The 21,518-nt window shown below is 35.6% G+C and overlaps 1 protein-coding gene across 7 annotated transcripts in view; it reads right to left on the minus strand.

The window, feature by feature from the left end:
- The window catches only part of ATRNL1 (attractin like 1), an 838,515-nt gene that overhangs the window by 663,131 nt on the left and 153,866 nt on the right, over positions 1-21,518 (minus strand). For 5 of the 7 annotated variants that reach the window (XM_032176925.2, XM_032176917.2, XM_032176911.2 and 2 more), the window contains exons 11-13: positions 5,253-5,337; positions 3,514-3,722; positions 2,087-2,205 (exon numbers count right to left, since the gene is read on the minus strand). In XM_032176925.2, the coding sequence (XP_032032816.1) occupies positions 2,087-2,205; positions 3,514-3,722; positions 5,253-5,337 (413 nt within the window). Of the gene's footprint in view, positions 1-2,086; positions 2,206-3,513; positions 3,723-4,436; positions 4,975-5,252; positions 5,338-21,518 lie in introns of those variants that run through there. The other 2 variants (XR_009212695.1, XM_032176962.2) reach the window with 2 other exon arrangements.

A 21,518-nucleotide genomic window follows, 5' to 3' on the forward strand; every position in this document is an offset into this window, starting at 1 on the left:
TGAGCCAATTTCTTATAATAAATCTCATTATATAAACATATATTATATATTTATATATCATATATAAACATATTATATATTTATATGTATATAAATATATGTATATAAATATTTATATTTATATGTATATAAATATACATATATAAATAAATATAAATATATACATATATAAATATATATAAATACACATATATAAATATACATATATAAATATATATAAATATACATATATAAATATACACATATATAAATATTTATATATAACATATAAACATATATTATATATTTATATATATAAACTGTGTATGTGTATATATATATATATATATAGACAGATTCTGTTTCTCTGAAGAACTGTAATACAAGTCCCTGATTCCCATGTCTTATTTTATTTAACTCCGACTTCTACTAAAATAACTCCCATTAGATGAATATTAGTGAGTATCTTAAAATGTAATTTAAATTTTCAAAGCATAACCATGTTATATTAATGTTAAAACTCAAATAAAATTGAAGTATATCTTGTAATTAAAACAACTTGTATCACTGGAAAGTATATAACAACAGAATATGTATGAAAACAAAAGGGTTCAATCCAATGAGTCAGTAACTGCAAATTTCCCTCCATTTTAAGTTCTGAATATTAGATTAAAATCATAAAACTTACATATTTTGAATTATTAATTAGTGGAGAAATTTTTTAAATTATACAATCAAATTTTGTACTTAGTTTCAACTTTCTTTTCTTTGCCTTTTACCTCTGCCTGCTATCTTGAAAAACAAGTAGATACTTTCAGTCATAAAAATTCCAAAAAAAGAAAAAATAATACATTATATTCAGTTGCAAATATGTATCCATACTATTTATTTTTACTCAAGCTATAGGCCCATGAAAGAATCTTTGGGCTGGATACAGTGCCTCAAGCCTGTAATCCCAGCACTTTGGGAGGCTGAGGCGGGCACATCACTTGAGGCCAGGAGTTCAAGACCAGCCTGGCAAACATGGTGAAACCCTGTCTCTACTAAAATATAAAAATTAGCCAGGCATGGTGGTGCTTGCCTATAATCTCAGCTACTCAGGAGGCTGAGGCACAAGAATCACTTGAACCCAGGAGGTGGAGGTTGCAGTGAGCCGAGATCATGCCACTGCATTCCAGCCTGGGTGATGGAGAGAGACTCTGTCTCAAAAAAACAAAACAAAACAAAAAAATATTTAATCCTACTAAATACTACTTTTTAAAATTTTTCCCTTTGATTTGTTGATATCTTCTACAAAACAGAATGTTTAGATGCTACCACTTAAAATATTAATTTTTGCTGCTCTTAATCCATCTACCATAAATATTTTATGTTTTTTTATTCTGCAATATATAGAACAGCCCTCCCACAACAAATAAACAAATAAACAAATAATTATAGGGCTTAAAATGTCAATAGTGCTAAAACTCTACTTCAGATGAAAAAGGACTTTAAAAAATCTTATAAAATTGTAGAATGTTTAGCAGAATCCCTTGCTTCTACCTATTAGATGCCAATAGCAGCTCCACATTTGTGACAACCAAAATGTCTCTGCGAAATGTCCCCTTTGAGACAAAACTGCCTCAACTTGAGAACCATTAATGTATAGACAGTTAAAAGAGAAACTACTACTACCAACAGCTCAGGTTAAACTTACACACAAAGTGTGAAAACAAAGCACTAGACCACACGACCACTAATGCATGTCTGACAGGAATCCAATGGAAATTATTTCAATACCTACCTATGTAATCTTATTTTCATCAGCACAGAAGACAACATTTATAGTTATAGTCTTTTTTAATATCAGTTTTGAAAAAATGTTCCCAGTCTCATCCATGAAAAGAAGTAAAGTTGATGGATCCAAAATGGAATCTAGACTGACAAATTTGAACAACAAACCAGTCTAACTTTACAATTTGCCAAGAAGTGAATGATTCCCTATATACTTTCTAAATGTCTTAATGTGTAAAGTGCTTTTTTTCTACAGTGCTATTAAATGGTAAGCTAATGATCATAAAGCAGCAGTGTGTTATAACTACAGCACCATTTACCCATAAATACTAACCATACTGCAGTTACTATTTGCTGAAATGCATTTCTTGTCATCACACCATTGGCACCCATTTGTATTGGCAGTACAGCTGGCACAATCTGCATATCTGTAACATCTGTCATCAGAAGCAGCTATAATACAAATGGGAGACAATATATCAGCACGGAAAAGAAAATCTTACTCTTCTTAATTTACAATATCTATTTAAGAATCATTAAGAATCACTAAGACAATTTTTAACCAAAGAAATGACCTTCAATTTCAAAGTAAGTTTTCTAAAGATTAAGACAACTTTTGTAGTTCAATTGTGTTTACAGGATTTTCGAGACCTTTTACCCCCATTTTAATTATTCAATATACAAGGATCCTACAGCCATTTTAAACTCACACATTTTGGGCCACGCACGGTAGCTCATGCCTGCAATCCCAGAACTTTTAAAAGCCAAGGTAGGCAGATCACTTGAGGTCAGGAGTTCAAGACAAGCCTGGCCAACATCACGAAACCCATCTCTACTAAAAATACAAAAATTAGCCAGGCGTGGTGGCACATGCCTGTAATTCCAGCTATTCGGAAAGCTAAGGCACCAGAATTGCTTGAACCCAGGAGATGGAATTTGATCACACCACTGAACTCCAGCCTGGGTGACAGAGTGAGACTCTGTCTCAAAAAATAAAATAAAATAAATAAATTCACATATTTTAAAGAAGGTCAAAGGATTTACATATATTTTACTGAACAAAGACTATTACTATACGTACAAAAGAAAACATCATAACAAATACTGTTTATCATCCTTTCTAAAGATATAAGACATCTGAATTAATACAGATTAGTAAAACTTAAAAATACATTTATTAATTGTAGCCTTAAAAATGTATAAAAACTCTCACCACTTATAAAACCAAACAATATTTATCCAAATAATTAGCTAACTGATTAATAATTGGTAACTTTTCATAAGTCTCATTTATTTATTCACCGTTTTATAAGAAATATAAAACCAGATCATTAGTCATGAAATGCTATAACATTTTTTTATTTTATGGTGTAGTTTGGCAATAATTCAGGAAGAAAAAAATACCACATGGAAAATAAATTATTTCATTTTATTTCTTTGAATCTAACAGCATTTCTTAGAAATGATGTATTGGAAAGCATTTTAAACTTATATTAGAAAATAATTCATATAGATGACCATGTTATATATACAATATTGATATATATACTATATATACAGATTTCAAAAATAAAGCTAAAAATAGCTAATAAAGGTGTTAAATTATTAATCACTAGGTTCAAACATTAGAATTCCTAATTAGGGTAATATAAATTTTTCATTTCTGTAGCTACTGAAGTAATTCTTATAAGCAGAAGATATTTCTACTTCTGCAGAAGAGAAATTTTGCTGCCAGAAAGACGAAAAGAAAAAGAAATTTACCTGTTTTAGGAGGGCACTTTGCTCTAAGAATATTATTAGTATTCCCAGATTCCCAAGATTCACAGTGATTTTTATTCCAGACACATTTTATCCCTGGACCAGCATTTTTACAAAGTTCTTCATCTCTGAAAGCCTTGCAATTTGGAGGCTTGTATACAAGGATATCATTAAGGAGTACACTAGAAAATCCCCCAAATATATACATGGACCTATTAAAAACAAAACAAGAATCTTAAAGAAACGCTATTAAAACTCTCTATCTAATGATTTAGTTATAAAAATAAGCATAGATTTAAATACATTTTATACTATTTTTAAGTACGTCTGTTAGTGCTGTTCTTTAAAATCATATTTCTAGCATACGATATGATATAAAAACACCAGAGGAACTACTATATAATTTCTTGAAGACTTTCCAGACAAAATATGAAATATTCTATAAATTTTAATATATTAAGAAAACACTAAGTCTTCAAAACATGTTTTATTGTTTATACAAGAAAGGAAAAGAAACAATGATTATATACAACATTCCTTTGTCAGAAAAATAAGTATTGTTTTTAATAATGTATTAAACAATGTTTTAAAAAATAGATAATAGCTATACATGGACAAGACAAACTTTAGAACTGCTATCTAGAATTATAACTTTTCAATATAGACACAGAATTTTGAAATTAGATACCGAGTTCTTCCTATGGTGTTTCATTCTTTTAAAATAAGAAAACTAAGAGTAAAATAATTGAAAAGATTTTTAAAATTTCAGTCTGGAAAGAGAAGCCTAGACAATACTAAATTAATACTAAGCAGTGCCAAAAAAGGTTGAGATGCCCTTAAAACAGCGTATTTTTCATGTCAAAAATATTATTATCACAATAAATTGAATCAGTCAAAAAAGTCTTCAAGAATGTCTTTTATTATTTAAAAAAGTAAAATAAAAATCAACCAGAGAACCCTAGAGATTTTATGTTTCACAGTTTTCATTTATTACTGTTTGGACAGCCAATTGATATCAGTTACACAGTTTCATTGTGGTTAAGTCATTTTGTGGCAATACTGGAGAATTTCTACATATTTAGGATAAGGTGGTAATAAAATGGGCTTATAAAAAGGTCATTCTGATTTACAAATGTTAAGCTACTAAATGAGCTAGCAGATTGTTTACTGTCACTGGATTCCAAATTACCAAATTTTTGCCATAGAAATACAAAAATTATATTAACTTAAATGGGGAAGGCAATGTAATGACCATTGAGTCCAATTTCTCAACGGATATAAGGATTTTAAGGTCCAGAGAGGTTAAGAGACTTGTCAAAAATCACACATTTAGTAAATGACAGAACTAAAATGAGAATCTAATTCTTCTCACTTTCCTTGTTCTCCTTGATAGAAATATGGGGCTAGCCTCTCTATCATTTCAGTTCCATCTTTTTAAAAGAAGAGCCATTCCTTATCTGATCTCTGGAAAAAGAAAAGAAGGCAGGATGACACAAAAGGGTATCTGATGTCTTATCTCAGCACCCTTCCTTTACCTACTCCCATGTCCCTTAAATATATTAAACAAGAAAGGAAAAACAGATATGATTGACAAATCGAAGTGTATTCTATGGTAGACAAGAGATGCATAAAATCCAATACCATTAAGTATCAATGATAATTTTCAAAAAGAATACCAGAATATGAGGATAGTATGACTGATATACGTGACCCTCTAAAAATTGGAAATGTGCTTCTTTTACCCATTAATGACTACTGCAGAGTGTCCAAATCTGTTGACATCTCTATGAAGATTTGGTTTTGGTAGTATTTTCCATTCATCACAAGCTAGAAAAAAGAAAACAGAAAAACGAAAAATGAAATAAAAGAATAAACTAAGACAAATAATATAAAAACGTCATTGGCCGAATTAAAGATATACTATGCACAAGCAGGAAGCAAAAAAAAAAAATTCTCATTAACTTTCCATGACCTACAATTTAGTATAATTACTCAACTAACATTATTCCTTAAATAAAAATAACTCTGGCCTAGAATTCTCACAAATAATTTTAAGCATATGAGAACAAGAAAATGAAAAGAATGAACTTAGAGGTATTTTATATTGGAAGATAATTTCGAAGATATATATTTATTAAATATTCCAGGTAAAACTTATGAATGTCAGTATAGGGCACACCTATTTGAAAGTTAAATACTAAATCAAATATGACATGTATGCATACAAAAGTCAATGGCATATACAATGTTCACTGAAAGAATACCTAAAAATATAATCATCAGGATAAAACATTTAAATCACTTTAATGATTTGAATTCTCAAAAGAAAAGCTTTTTTATGTAGAAGGGAATTATTTTAACTGCAAAACTTCTAGATAAAAAATGAATATCATAAATAATCTATGAACTACATAAAAACTATGGGAAGTGGTTAAGAAAAATGTGTATTATTTCAATATAAACTCAGAATTGACATATATACTAACATAAATTTGAGATTTAAGATAATTCATCATTCAGTGACTAGGAACATTCTCAATACAGTGTTTTAGATTTCAACTTCTTAGAAATGTCATACTTATAAAGGCATGCCTTGGTATTTCATAAAAGCATACACATGTAACAAGATTTTTTAAAACAAATTAATTTTGTTTAGGTAAAAGCCTTTATGGAACAAGAAAATAATCTTAAGTACAGTTAGTTGTAAAAGTTAAAGTAATGAATTACTTGTTTTCTTATTTAAGTAATTACATCTATAACAATAATAAAATAAATTTTGTTTCAACTCAATATTTTATTAATGAACATCAAAAAATTATAAAAACCAAAACTGTAAGTTTAGAAAATGATGCTGAACACGAACATGGCACATGTATACATATGTAACAAACGTGCACGTTGTGCACATGAACCCTAGAACTTAAAGTATAATTTAAAAAAAAAAAAAGAAAATGATGCTGAAAGACTGACAATAATAAAATACATGTTGACTTGTATATGCTAAGGTATAATCCAGGAAACACAAATCTCCCCCGAAAAAGTGTACTCATTATGTTTGTATAATCTGTCTTTTTAGTCCACATGGTATATCTGCCTATTAAATATTCTCAAAAGAGAGTGTAAAGGTACAGAAACCTAACCTAACTTTATTTAACACAGTGTTTTCCCAATGTTTTGTCCAAAGAAGCACTTTTCATATAATGCCTATTAAGATCCTCAAGAGTCAATGCTCTGAAGATCACATTTAGAAAATGTTATTATAGAGGCCTATGATAAAGATTAAGACTGCCAATTTTACATGTTAGAGTTAATTTAATAAATGTACATTATATGTTTGTAGCACTATTAGGTTGGTGCAAAAGAAATTATATAAAGTATAAATTGTATACTTTTATAAAATAAGTACAGATAAAAGTTCCAAAGTGTTTTCATCGCATATCTTAAAATGGTCTTTATAAGAATCCAGTGAAATTGATTGAGCAGGTATTACCCTATGTTAGAAATGAAGAATCAGACCTATGCGAAGGTAAATAACTTGTATGAGGTCCATTTGATTAACGGATCATATAGTAATTCTGGTGTTTAATTTTTTAAGAAACTGCCATTCTGTTTTCCATAGTAGCTGGACCATTTTACATTTTTACCAGTAATGCAAAAGGGTTCATATGTCTCCACATCCTCGTCAACCCTTGTTATCGTCTGTTTTTTTATCATAGCCATCCTAATGAGTATGAATTAGTATATCATTGTGGTTTTGACTTGCATTCCCTAATGATTAGTGATGTTGAGCATCTTTTCATGTGCTTATTGGACATTTGTATATCTTTGGAAAAATGTCAATTCAACAGCTCATTTAAATTTATAGATACAAGTGGTACTGTGTGCTCATTGTAACCATGTTAGAGTTTTCCATGTTATGACTATACAAAATATTTACCCATTAAGCTGTTAATAATTAGCCTTTTTTTAGATTTTTTCCTATTACAAGTCATGTTGGTATATTCACTGTTATATGTATCTTGTGCATATTTTGAATGTTTCTCTAGATTTCCAAGAGGTATAAGAAAAGACACAACTTCGATTTTACTAGATTTTCCCAATTTGCTCCCCAAAGTAGTTCCGTTGACTCACATTAGCAGTGTACAACAGTTCCTCTTGTTTTATATTCTCTACAACATGTAGTTCTATCAGACTTTAAATTTTTACCAATCTGCTGAATGGCTTGATTTTACATTTTTCCAGTTACTGGTGAGTCAACTTATTTCCACATGTATAGGTTATTTGTTTTAGTCTTCTATGAAATCACTGTTTAAGACTTGCACATTTTTCTATTTGCTTTTTGCCTTTTTCTTAATAATTTAAAGAATTCTTGATTAAATACTCTGGATACTAATCCTTTGCTGGCTATATGTATTACCATATATTCTTCCATGCTACAGCATCTTTTTTTCACTTAGTTTATGAAATCTTGTTTTACAGAAAGTTGGTCTTATCTTTAGGTCACCTTACGATCTGTGCTTGTTTATTCAGTAAACTGAGATTTTAAAAATAATCTCTAATTTTCTAGTAAAGGTTTTTCAGTTGGCTTTTACTATTTTGGTCTTCAATCTTTTTGGAACTTCTTTTTGTATATCTGGTAAGCATCAAACTTAATTTTTCCCATATACGATATTTTCCAGATATTTTCAAGTATATGTCAATGCACTAATTTTCCCAATTTTTGAACATTTATCCTTGAACCGCTAACTTGCGCATCATTTAATTTCTGTACTGTTATAGTTTGCTTTCATTTTATCATTTTTAAATATATACGTGTGTGAAGCTCAAAAGTCCAATATTTCTACAAGGCTTATCAAAAAAAAAAAAAAATCCACTGCCCCCTATCTTCCCAAAACATATTCCAGAATCACGGAGGTAAGCACTTTTAATTCTAAATAAACAGCTATAAAGAGTTTGTTTTTGTTTTTTGTATTTTCATCTGTTCTAAACAGCATGCCTAGTTCCCGGTTTCAGATAATATGCCTGACTTCCTTCTTCAGACAGTGAAGATTAAGCTCTTACACAGACTTACACACACATACTTCCTCTCCCTCCATTCTCTATACATTTATAATTTTGTTTGGAGCAATATTCAGATTCTTATTTGTTTTTTAGAGATGGGGAATTGCTATATTGCTTAGGCTGGACTAAATTAATTCCTGGACTCAAGCAATCCTCCTGCCTCAGCCTCCAAAGTTTCTGGAATTATAGGTGCACACCACCACACTCAGCTAATGTTCAGTTTTTATTATCTGTGATAGTATATATCTGTGATATTATTCACAGATAAGCCAGGTAGCACACTACATTTTTATTCTTAAATAACTTACTTTTCTCCACAAATTATATTTTCACTTTTTTGCTTAATTTTCTGTATATATTTCTCCCCCAACCCTTTGCCAGATGTGTACATTTCTTCTCACTGTCTTCTAATACATCAAGTTATCTGGCAATTTCATTTACTTTGTAAAGACATCCCCCCTGAAACTCCATCTTTCTTCTCCAATCTGAACTTACTGCTCTCTAGGCCTATTACATCATTATAAGGATTCCCTCGATATTTCTCCTCTGTTATATATTCCATTTCTTAGATTTCATCCATTTATTTAATCTCATACTTCAATAGGAGATATAATCCTAAAGTTTCTAAATAAAGTGTACATTGGAGGTATATTTTTGAGAATCTGCAATTCTAAAAAATACTTTTATTTCACTCTAACACTTTTAGTATGATTTGATTGGTGTTAGAATTCTAACATGGAAAGCATTTTCAGATATTGGAGGTATTAGTCCACTCTCCTGGCTTCTCGTATTGCTTTTGTAAGGCACTATGCTATCAAGTCTCATGATTTATTTGTCCTATTTCTTTTCTCTCTCTAGAAGTTTTTAGGTTCTTTTTGTCTTTTTGTAATGAGCTTTGCTGTGAGTCTTTTGTATTCACTTTTCTAGGGCTCAGTAGGCTCTTTTATTCTTAAAATTTGTGTACTTCAATCCCAAACATATTTTTTGAATTACTCACTTGATAATTTCCTTCCTGTCTAAAATGTTATGTTCTTGGCTTTTTCAATTCTATTACTGAGATACAAAGTTTTCTGGAATAGTCATCTTAAATTTCTCATTTTTTACCCTATTTTCCATTTGTCCATTATTCATAATACTTTATTGAGATTCTTCACTTTATCTTCAAATCATTGATTTGTTTTCCTAATTTTAATTTCCAAGAGCCCATTTTTTTCTTTTCTGAATTAACTATTTTTATTAAAATCTCACATTTTGCTTCACAAATGTAACATCTTCTGTCCATAAGGATTTAATTTATAATCTCCTCTGTGGATTATCTCTATTTTCTCTAATTTCTTATTTTTTCCTACTTGTTTGACATTTTGGTCAAATTTAGTAACTTTTTGTAATTGTCAAAATAATAACTGGCTGCAAATTTAAGAGTGAGGCACCACAAGAGTCATTGGAAATTTAGTGCTTAAGAAGGACATGTTGACCTCTGGGATTCTGATCAGGTGGAATCATTTCAGTTAGAGACCTCCAAATGTCAGTATTTCTACATGCTTTCTCTTAGGCTGGTCAGATTCCTTCAGATAATTTTCCAGTCTCCTGCCTGGAAACCATAAATCGGACTAACAGCATTTTAGGAAGACCCTAAGTGGATGAAGGTAGCTAGAGGGTTTCACTCTTAAGTATGTATACTTTCATTTAATCCCACTGTTTACAAAATAGTGCTTATGCTCTCAGTCATGTTCTGGTTTTCTTTTGTTTTGTTTTTAAAGTACACAAGTCCTGCAGATGAGAAACATCACAGCACAGTAATAGTAATGTAATTATACATGAAGGCAATTAATTTAGACAAATAATAATAAAACATAATTCTACTTCTAGAAGTTATTTGCCTTTTAATACGTGTAGTGGTAGGAAGTGACAGCTTTATTACTATCTCCAAGACATCATCTTCAATTATACCAAAAGTTTAAAAAAGAATTACATACAATATTTTTGATAGACATTTGTGCTGTTCAACAAAATATTTCAGTTCCTTTCCTTCTGGCACAAAATTATACTCTTACAATCCCTAGAAGTTGAATGTATCAATGTAATGCAAGCTACTGGAATACCTGTGTTTCTGGTTGGAGGCATTTGATTAGCAATGAAAGCCTATGTCTTCTGTCAGCCTGGGTCCCTAAATAATGACAAAAAAAATTTGTGGAGGGGCGTTCCAAGATGGCCGAATAGGAACAGCTCCAGTCTGCAGCTCCCAGCGTAATCGATGCAGAAGATGGGTGATTTCTGCATTTCCAATTGAGGTACCTGGTTCATCTCATTGGGACTAGTTGGACAGTGGGTGCAGCCCACAGAGGGTGAGTAAAGCAGGGTGGGGCGTTGCCTCACCCGGGAAGCACAAGGGGTTGGGGGATTTCCCTTTCCTAGCCAAGGGAAGCTGTGACAGACTGCCTGGAAAAATGGGACACTCCCGCCCAAATACTGCGCTTTTCCCAAGGTTTTAGCAATCGGCAGACAGGGAGATTCTCTCCAGTGCCCGGCTCAGCAGGTACCACACCCACGGAGCCTTGCTCACTGCTAGCATGGCAGTCTGAGATCGAACTGCGAGGTGGCAGCCTGGCTGGGGGAGGGGCATCCGCCATTGCTGAGGCTTGACTAGGTAAAAAAAAGCGGCCAGGAAGCTTGAACTGGACGGAGCCCACCAGAGCTCACCAAGGCCTACTGTCTCTAGACTCCACTTCTGTGGGCAGGGCATACCTAAACAAAAGGAAGCAGACAACTTCTGCAGACTTAAAAGTCCCTGTCTGACAGCTCTGAAGAGGGTAGTGGTTCTCCCAGCATGGTGTTTGAGCTCTGAGAACAAAGAGACTGCCTCCTCAAGTGGGTCCCTGACCCCCGTGTAGCCTAACTGGGAGACACCTCCCAGTAGGGGCCGACTGACACCTCATATAGGCAGTTGTTCCCTGGGATGAAGCTTCCAGAGGAAGGATCAGGCAGTAATATTTGCTGTTCTGCAGCCTCCACTGGTGATACGCAGGCAAACAGGGTCTGGAGTGAACCTCCAGCAAACTCCAACAAACTTGCAGTTGAGGGACCTGACTGTTAGACAGAAAACTAACAAACAGAAAGGAATAGCAGCAACATCAACAAAAGGTCATCTAGACCAAAACCCCATCTGTAGGTCACCAAAATCAAAGACCAAAGGTAGATAAAACCACGAAGATGGGGAGAAACCAGAGCAGAAAAGGTGAAAATTCTAAAAATCTGAGTGCCTCTTCTCCTCCAAAGAATCGCAGCTCCTCGCCAGCAATGGAACAAAGCTGGATGGAGAATGACTTTGACAAGTTAACAGAAGTAGACTTCAGAAGGTAGGTAATAACAAACTTCTCCGAGCTAAAGGAGGATGTTCAAACCCATCACAAAGAAGCTAAAAACCTTGAAAAAAGATTAGACGAATGGCTAACTAGGATAAACAGTGTAGAGAAGACCTTAAATGACCTGATGGAGCTAAAAACCATGACAGGAGAACTTCATGACGCATGCACAAGCTTCAATAGCTGATTCAATCAAGTAGAAGAAAGGGTATCAGTGATTGAAGATCAAATTAATGAAATAAAGTGAGAAGACAAAGTCAGAGAAAAAACAGACTAAAAAGAAACAAACAAAGCCTCCAAGAAATATGGGACTATGTGAAAAGACCAAATCTACATTTGATTGATTGGTGTACATGCAAGTGATGGGGAGAATGGAACCAAGTTGGAAAACACTCTTCAGGATATTATCCAGGAGAACTTCCCCAACCTAGCAAGGCAGGATGACATTCAGATTCAGGAAATACAGAGAACAACACAAAGATACTCCTCAAGAAGAGCAACCCCAAGACACATAATTGTCGGATTCACCAAGGTTGAAATGATGGAAAAAGTGTTAAGGGCAGCCAGAGAGAAAGGTCCAGTTACCCACAAAGGGAAGCCCGTCAAATTAACAGCAGATCTCTCGGCAGAAACCCTACAAGCCAGAATAGAGTAGGGGCCAAAATTCAACATTCTTAAAGAAAAGAATTTTCAACCCAGAATTTCATATCCAGCCAAACTAACCTTCATAAGTGAAGGAGAAATAAAATCCCTTACAGACAAGCAAATGCTGAGAGATTTTGTCACCACCAGGCCTGCCTTACAAGAGCTCCTGAAGGAAGCGCTAAACATGGAAAGAAACAACCAGTACTAGCCACTGCAAAAACATGTCAAATTATAAAGACCATAGATGCTACGAAGAAACTGCATCAATTAACAGGCAAAATAACCAGCAGACATCATAATGACAGGATCAAATTCACACACAACAATATTAACCTTAAATGGAAATGGGCTAAAGGCCCCAATTAAAAGACAAAGTCAAGACCCATCAGTGTGCTGTATTCAGGAGATCCATCTCACGTGCAAAGACACACATAGGCTCAAAATAAAGGGATGGAGGAAGATCTACCAAGCAAATGGAAAGCAAAAAAACAAAGCAGGTGTTGCAGTCCTAGTCTCTGATAAAACAGACTTTAAACCAACAAAGATCAAAAGAGACAAAGAAGGCCAATACATAACGGTAAAGGGATCAATTCAACAAGAAGAGCTAACTATGCTAAATATATATGCACCCAATACAGGAGCACCCAGATTGATAAAGCAAGCCCTTAGAGACCTACAAACAGATTTAGACTCCCAAACAATAACAATGGGAGACTTTAACACCCCACTGTCAATATTAGAGAGATCAATGAGACCGGTTAACAAGGATATCCAGGACTTGAACTCAGCTCTGCAACATGCAAACCTAAAAGACATCTACAGAACTCTCCACCCCAAATCAACAGAATATACATTCTTCTCAGCACCACATCGCACTTATTCTAAAGTTGACCACATAATTAGAAATAAAGCACTACTCAGCAAATGTAAAAGAACAGAAGTCACAAAAAAACTGTCCCTCAGAACACAGTGCAATCAAATTAGAACTCAGGATTAAGAAACACTCAAAACCGCACAACTACATGGAAACTGAACTTGCTCCTGAATGACTATTGGGTAAATAACTAAATGAAGGCAGAAAGATGTTCTTTGAAACCAATGAGAACAAAGACACAATGTACCAGAATCTCTGGGACACATTTAAAGCAGTGTGTAGAGGGAAATTTATAGCACTAAATGCCCACAAGAGAAAGCAGGAAAGATCTAAAATCGACACCCAACATCACAAATAAGAGAACTAGAGAAGCAAGAACAAACACATTCAAAAGCTAGCAGAAGGCAAAAAATAACTAAGATCAGAACAGAAGTGAAAGAGATAGAGACACAAAAAACCCTTCAAAAACTCAATGAATCCCAGAACTGTTTTTTTGAAAAGATTAACAAAATTGATAGACCGATAGCAAGACTAACAAAGAAGAAAAGAGAGAAGAATCAAATAGATGCAATAAAAATGATAAAGGGGATATCACCACCAATCTCAAAGAAATACAAACTACTATCAGAGAATACTATAAACACCTCTATGCAAATAAACTAGAAAATCTAAAAGAAACGGATAAATTCCTGGACACATACACCCTCCCAAGACTAAACCAGGAAGAAGTTGAATCTCTGAATAGACTAATAACAGGCTCTGAAATTGAGGCAATAATTAATAGCGTACCAACCAAAAAAAGTCCAGGACCAGATGGATTCACAGCTGAATTCTACCAGAGGTACAAAGAGGAGCTGGTACCATTCCTTCTGAAACTATTCCAATCAATAGAAAAAGAGGTAATCCTCCCTAACTCATTTTATGAGGCCAGCATCATCCTGATACCAAAGCCTGGTAGAGACACAACAAAAAAAGAGAATTTTAGACCAATATCCCTGATGAATATCGATGTGAAAATCCTCAATAAAATACTGGCAAACCAACTCCATCAGCACATCAAAAAGCTTATCCACCATGATCAAGTGAGCTTTATCCCTGGGATGCAAGGCTGGTTCAACATATGCAAATCAATAAACGTATCCATCACATAAACAGAACCAATGACAAAAACCACGATTACCTCAATAGATGCAGAAAAGGCCTTCGACAAATTCAACAGCCCTTCAGGCTAAAAACTCTCAATAAATTCGGTATCGATGGAAGGTATCTCAAAATAATAAGAGCTGTTTATGTAAAACCCACAGCCAGTATCATACTGAATGGGCAAAACCTGGAAGCATTCCCTTTGAAAACTGGCACAAGACAGGGATGCCCTCTCTCACCACTCCTATTCAACATAGTGTTGGAAGTTCTGGCCAGGGCAATTAGGCAGGAGAAAGAAATAAAGGGTATTCAATTAGGAAATGAGGAAGTCAAATTGTCTCTGTTTGCAGATGACATGATTGTATATTTAGAAAACGCCATCATCTCAGCCCAGAATCTCCTTAAGCTAATAAGCAACTTTAGCAAAGTCTCAGGATACAAAATCAACGTGCAAAAATCACAAACATTCCTATACACCATTAACAGACAGAGAGTGAAATCATGAGTGAACTCCCATTCACAATTGCTACAAAGAGAATAAAATACCTAGGAAGCCAACTTACAAGGGATGTGAAGGACCTCTTCAAGGAGAACTACAAACCACTGCTCAACGAAATAAAAGAGGACACAAACAAATGGAATAATATTCCATGCTCATGGATAGGAAGAATCAATATCATGAAAATGGCCATACTGCCCAAGGTAATTTATAGATTCAATGCCATCCCCATCAAGCTACCAATGACTTTCTTCACAGAATTGGAAAAAACTACTTTAAAGTTCATATGGAACCAAAAAAGAGCCCGCATTGCCAAGACAATCCTAAGCCAACAGAACAAAGCTGGAGGATCATGCCACCTGACTTCAAACTATACTACAAGGCTACCGTAACCAAAACAGCATGGTACTGGTACCAAAACAGAGATATAGACCAATGGAACAGAATAGAACCCTCAGAAATAATACCACACATCTACAAACATCTGATCTTCGACCAACCTGACAAAAACAAGAAAAGGAGAAATGATTCCCTATTTAATAAATGGTGCTGGGAAAACTGGCTAGCCATATGTAGAAAGCTGAAACTTGATCCCTTCCTTACACCTTATACAAAAATTAATTCAAGATGGATTAAAGACTTAAATGTTAGACCTAAAACCATAAAAACCCTAGAAGAAAACCTAGGCAATACCATTCAGGACATAGGCATGGGCAAGGACTTCATGTCTAAAACACCAAAAGCAATGGCAACAAAAGCCAAAATAGACAAATGGAATCTAATTAAACTAAAGAGCTTCTGCACAGCAAAGGAAACTACCATCAGAGTGAACAGGCAACCTACAGAATGGGAGAAAATTTTTGCAATCTACCCATCTGACAAAGGGCTAATATCCAGAATCTAAAAAGAACTCAAACAAATTTACAAGAAAAAAAACAACCCCATCAAAAAGTGGGCAAAGGATATGAACAGACACTTCTCAAAAGAAGACATTTATGCAGGCAACAGACACATGAAAACATGCTCATCATCACTGGTCATCGGAGAAATGCAAATCAAAACCACAATGAGGTACCATCTCACACCAGTTAGAATGGCAATCATTAAAAAGTCAGGAAACAACAGATGTTGAAGAGGATGCAGAGAAATAGGAACGCTTTTACACTGTTGGTGGGAGCGTAAATTAGTTCAACCATTATGGAAGACAGTGTGGCGATTCCTCAAGGATTTAAAACTAGAATTACCATTTGACCCAGCAATCCCATTACTGGGTATATACCCAAAGGATTATAAATCATGCTACTATAAAGACACATGCACACGTATGTTTACTGCAGCACTATTCACAATAGCAAAGACTTGGAACCAACCCATATGTCCATCAATGATAGACTAGGTTAAGAAAATGTGGCACATATACACCATGGAATACTGTGCAGCCATAAAAAAGGATGAGTTCATGTCCTTTGCAGAGACATGGATGAAGCTGGAAACCGTCACTCTCAGCAAACTATCACAAGGACAGAAAACCAAACACCACATGTTCTCACTCATAGGTGGGAATTGAACAATGAGATCACTTGGACACAGGGTGGGGAACATCACACAACTGGGCCCGTTGTGGGGTTGGGGGCCTGGGAAGCGATAGCATTAGGAGAAATACCTAATGTAAATGATGAGTTGATGGGTGTTAGGAGAAATACCTAATGTAAATGATGAGTTGATGGGTGCAGCAAACCGACATGGCACATGTATACCTATGTATCAAACCTGCACATTATGCACATGTACTCTAGAACTTAAAGCATAATAATAATTTAAAAAATCTGCCCTGCCAACCAATGACGAACATGTATAATGGCTGAAAAATAAATTTTTATTTGGTGTTAATCATCTGAAGTTTGGATATTTCTGGTAGACATGGATATATGCTGCCCAGATCATCATTCAAAAAAAATTTGTTGGCTGGGTTGCTAGCAGTGCTGTCAGTGAAGAGTCACTTGCAAGCTACCTCACAAACTGCCTGAGGAACACAGGCCCATTTCACTCAAGGGCACACTCTTCCTAGAATGACCCATATTGAACGACTGATCAATGTAGTGGTATAAAGGCCTGGCCATTCCAGCCCAACATGGGAGAAGTATGACCAATTATTTTGCCTTCAGTCAATCCTTACAGGGTTGACTAAGGTTATCCATCGAGAATCACAACTCAACTTCTCCCTTTGTCCAATTCTGCTTCAACCCCCTACCTCTTGCAAAGGCATTGATTGTAAGGGTACTCCCAATTAACATCAGGAATACTAAACTCTACCTCAGAGTCTGCTTTTCAGAGGACTCACACTCTGACTTGTTTCAGGAATGGTATAATAAAGTAAGAAATAAGTTGGAGTTTGAGAGCTGGATCATACATTGCCAGGCTAGCAATGAAAAACTCATCATTGGTGGTAGGTGGAGCACAAATAGCTCTTGGCACAAAGTGGCCATCAAGCAACTGCAAAAACTTAAACTAGTGATAAATTAGGAAGGCATGCCAATAGAAGGGAATAGTATAGCAGGAGTGAAGTACTAGATGCTTGAAAAACATGAGGAAGGGTAACTATTAAGATACTAGAATTGCATGTCTACTGCTTAGCCCCAGTGAGCTCTAGAAAAAGATAATGAAAGGCTGATAAAGCCAGAGGGTCTCCTCAGTACCATATAAAGACACTGCCAATTATAGAAGATCTGTCAACTAAAGAAGGTCAAGCCCCAGAAGAAAAAGGACTCTGACACACAAAATGGGAATATCAGAAGTTGATGCTCCTTAAAATCTTCCCAAATTTTGAATTCCCAAATTTTCCTGAATCATCTGACACTGCAGAAATGATCCACCCTACCCTCCTAAAAGACAGATAGCACTCTGCCTTTGCTTAAACGCAATGTAGAGGCTACTCTCCAGCAAGACCCGTGGCCCAGGTCAGAATCTGCTCACATCTTCAGTACTGGCCAGAGGGCCTATAACTTGGGGTGGGTATCAACATAACTCATCTAGGTACATGCTGGGACTGCTAAGGAAACAAAGAGAGTATACCACCAAAGAATCTGTAAGACCTTCACCGGTCGCGGTGGCCCACACCTGTAATCCCAGCACTTTGGGAGGCCGAGGCAGGAGGATCACAAGGTCAAGAGTTAGAGACCAGCCTGGACAATATAGTGAAACCCCCATCTCTACTAAAAGTACAAAAAAATTAGCCGGGTGTGGTGGCAGGCGCCTGTAGTCCCAGCTACTCAGGAGGCTGAGGCAGGAGAATCGCCTGAACCTGGGAGACGGAGGCTGCAGTGAGCCAAGATCGCACCACTGCACTCCAGCCTGGACGTCAGAGCAAGGCTCTGTCTCAAAACAACAACAACAAAAAACAAACAAACAAACAAATCTAGACAGCTAGACAGCACATGTTGGCAGGAGGTGGGAGAGTACAAGTGGTACGAGGTTCAGAGGGGAGCTTGATCAAGGGGGCCAGAACCTTATGATTGGATTAGGGAGAGTTTACTGATTTGAAAGCCATCTCCCAAGATGCAGGATTTCCCTTTCTGACAAGGATGCCACAAAAGGTGACGTTAACTTGCTCTCTGGATGACTCCTAGAAACATGTAAAACATGAAAAATATACCCATGCTAAGTAAGGTCAAAATGCCAGAACTGCCATAGCAAACAGTAAAGGCAGTGATTAAAAGTCTAAAAATGTGCACATGCTGAAGTCGATATACTATGTGATGCCAGAAAACCCACCAGGCCATTTTATCTATGGAAAGGGCCAGAGGATATGCCAATTACCAAAGCCATGAAGAATATGATGGTGGGAGAGACACTAGCATCACTAAGAATTTCGTGGCTTTCCTCCATAGACCAAAGCTGATGTAGGAGAAACTGTAACAGAACTGAGCCCAATGATGGGAGACAATAGGAAAACAGCTGGACAAGGTCCAGCTCAAAATGGGTCCACTGGGTCACAGACTCACCCAGTGATCATATCTTCAGTCGCTGGATATAGAATTGGAATAAACAGACTTAGCAAATGGCACAACACCTACCACATTTGATCTTTGGTTCTCACAGTGGAAGCCTCTGGGAGCTTTTATCCCCTGGATAATACAATAAATTTTAAAATACTATCACATTCCAGAGAGAGTGGGTAGAAGCAATTAGTATCACCCTGAAGAATCTAAATAATGCCAGGGTAATGGACCCCATCAAATCTCCATTTAAATCATCAGTTTGGCCCCTGCAAACTAAACAAAGCTTAAAGGATAGCAGACAGCTACTACCAAGTAGAACTAAAATTGCAGGTGTCGTGCAAGATGTATATCTTTATTAGAGCAGATTAACATGGCCATGGAGTTGGCAAATGTGTTCTTTGCTAACTATCAAAAAAGAGGATCAAAAATAGTTTGCATTCACATGGAGGGGAAACTAGTATACCTTCACACTTTTGCCTTAGGATGATATTAATTCCACCCTCTTTTGTCATACATAGTCAGAATACATTTGATCCTGTTGGATATCTTGCAGAACATTACGTTGTTCTACTACATTAACAACATTATGCTAATCGGGCCAGATGGGCAAGAATAATGCAACAGAGACCTTCTTAAGACGTATGCTTCAAAGGGTGGAAAATAAAACCCACAAAGATTCAAAGGCTTTGATATTGGTAAAATATTTAGGGGTCCAGTGGACAAGAACATTCTCAGACAGCTCATCTGAATTAAAAGACCAATTATGCATCTTGCAACTCCCATTACAAAGAAGAAACCAAACCATCTGGTAGGCCTCTTTGTGTTCTAAAGGCAGCATATTCCACTCCTATGAATGCTGCTTCAGCCCATATACTGGAAGACATTAAAGGCTGCCAGCTCTTTCCAGCCAGGGTAGGAAATAGCTCTGCTGTCAGTGAAGCCTACCCTGCATGCAACTCTGCAGCTAGGGACATATGACCCAGTACATACTATAGTTATTGGTAGTGTCACTGTTGGAAAAAGTAGTATGTGGAATTTATGGCAAGCCCCAGTGAAAGAATCACAATGCAGTCTTCACGCACATGTCAAAGGCCATACCATCTGTGGTGGAAATTTATATACCTCTATTACTGCCATGCCATTGGGTCTAGATAAAAATAGAATGCTTGACCATGGGTAATCAAGTGACTATGTGTTGAGAGTTTGCAATTATGTGCTAGTTCTGTTACCAATAACCCTAAGAATATGAAATGGAAGTGGTACCCATGATCAAGTATGAGCAGGAACACAGGGCACAAGCAATCTGTATAAGTATGTAGCTCAAATCCCTATGTCATCCACCACTGTGGATCAACACCCCTCCCTATGTGCATATGGGGAATTCTTTGCAGTCCAGATAACAAGAGGAAGAAAACACAAATATGCCAGCTTGATATGTGGGCATAAATCAAATGCCTTAAAACTCAATACTAAATAAATATAATGTGTTTACAAGTAGTCTAAATCAATTCTTACACTAAAAAGTCTCTTACATTTTTAATCTGTCTGACTACAATTTATATTTCTTGCCAAGAGGAAAATATATTTCTGGAGCACTTAGGTTATTATCACTTCATAAACAGTTCAAGGCCAAACAAATTAAAGCAAATTCCATAGTTACTGACATAATGAAAATTACAGAAATAATATTCTATACCAACAAAACAGCCACGATGAAAAGAATGAAGACCAAGATAATATACACTCTCTGGAATACAGGCTTAAAAAGAAATAAAATAACATACCTGTTAATGTACTCATTATTTGAGGTACTAAACATTAATTATGAACCATATACTCAATACACATAAGATCAAAAAATTAGAGTTACTGTTCTCTCAAACCCAAATTTGAGCAAACGGTACTATACCATCAAAACTATTTACACGTGAGGGATAGATAATTACATTAAAAACTCAAGCTGAAGGGAGACTGATTTATTTTAACAATTATACATTTAAAAATGCAAGTGGAAAATGTAAATTCACTGGCTAATTTTTCCATAAATGCTCATGTTTTTTCATAATATACATATACATATATATAAACGTGTGTGTGTGTGTGTGTGTGTGTGTATGTATATATACCTGTATTACTGTAAAGACGCTTTAAAAAATCTTTTGGCCAGCCACGGTGGCTCACACATGTAATCCCAGCACTTTGGGAGGCCGAGGCAGGCAGATCACCTGAGGTCAGGAGTTCAAGACCAGCCTGGCCAACATGGTGAAATCCCGTCTCTACTGAAAAATACAAAAATTAGCCGGGGATGGTGGCGGGAGCCTGTAATCTCAGCTGCTTGGGAGGCTGAGGCAGGAGAGTCACCTGAACCTGGGAAGCAGAGGTTGCAGTGAGCCGAGGTCATGCCATTGCACTCCATCTCAAAAAAA

Source organism: Hylobates moloch, unplaced genomic scaffold, assembly GCF_009828535.3.
Source record: "Hylobates moloch isolate HMO894 unplaced genomic scaffold, HMol_V3 SCAFFOLD_3, whole genome shotgun sequence".
In the NCBI taxonomy this organism is placed as follows: domain Eukaryota; kingdom Metazoa; phylum Chordata; class Mammalia; order Primates; family Hylobatidae; genus Hylobates; species Hylobates moloch.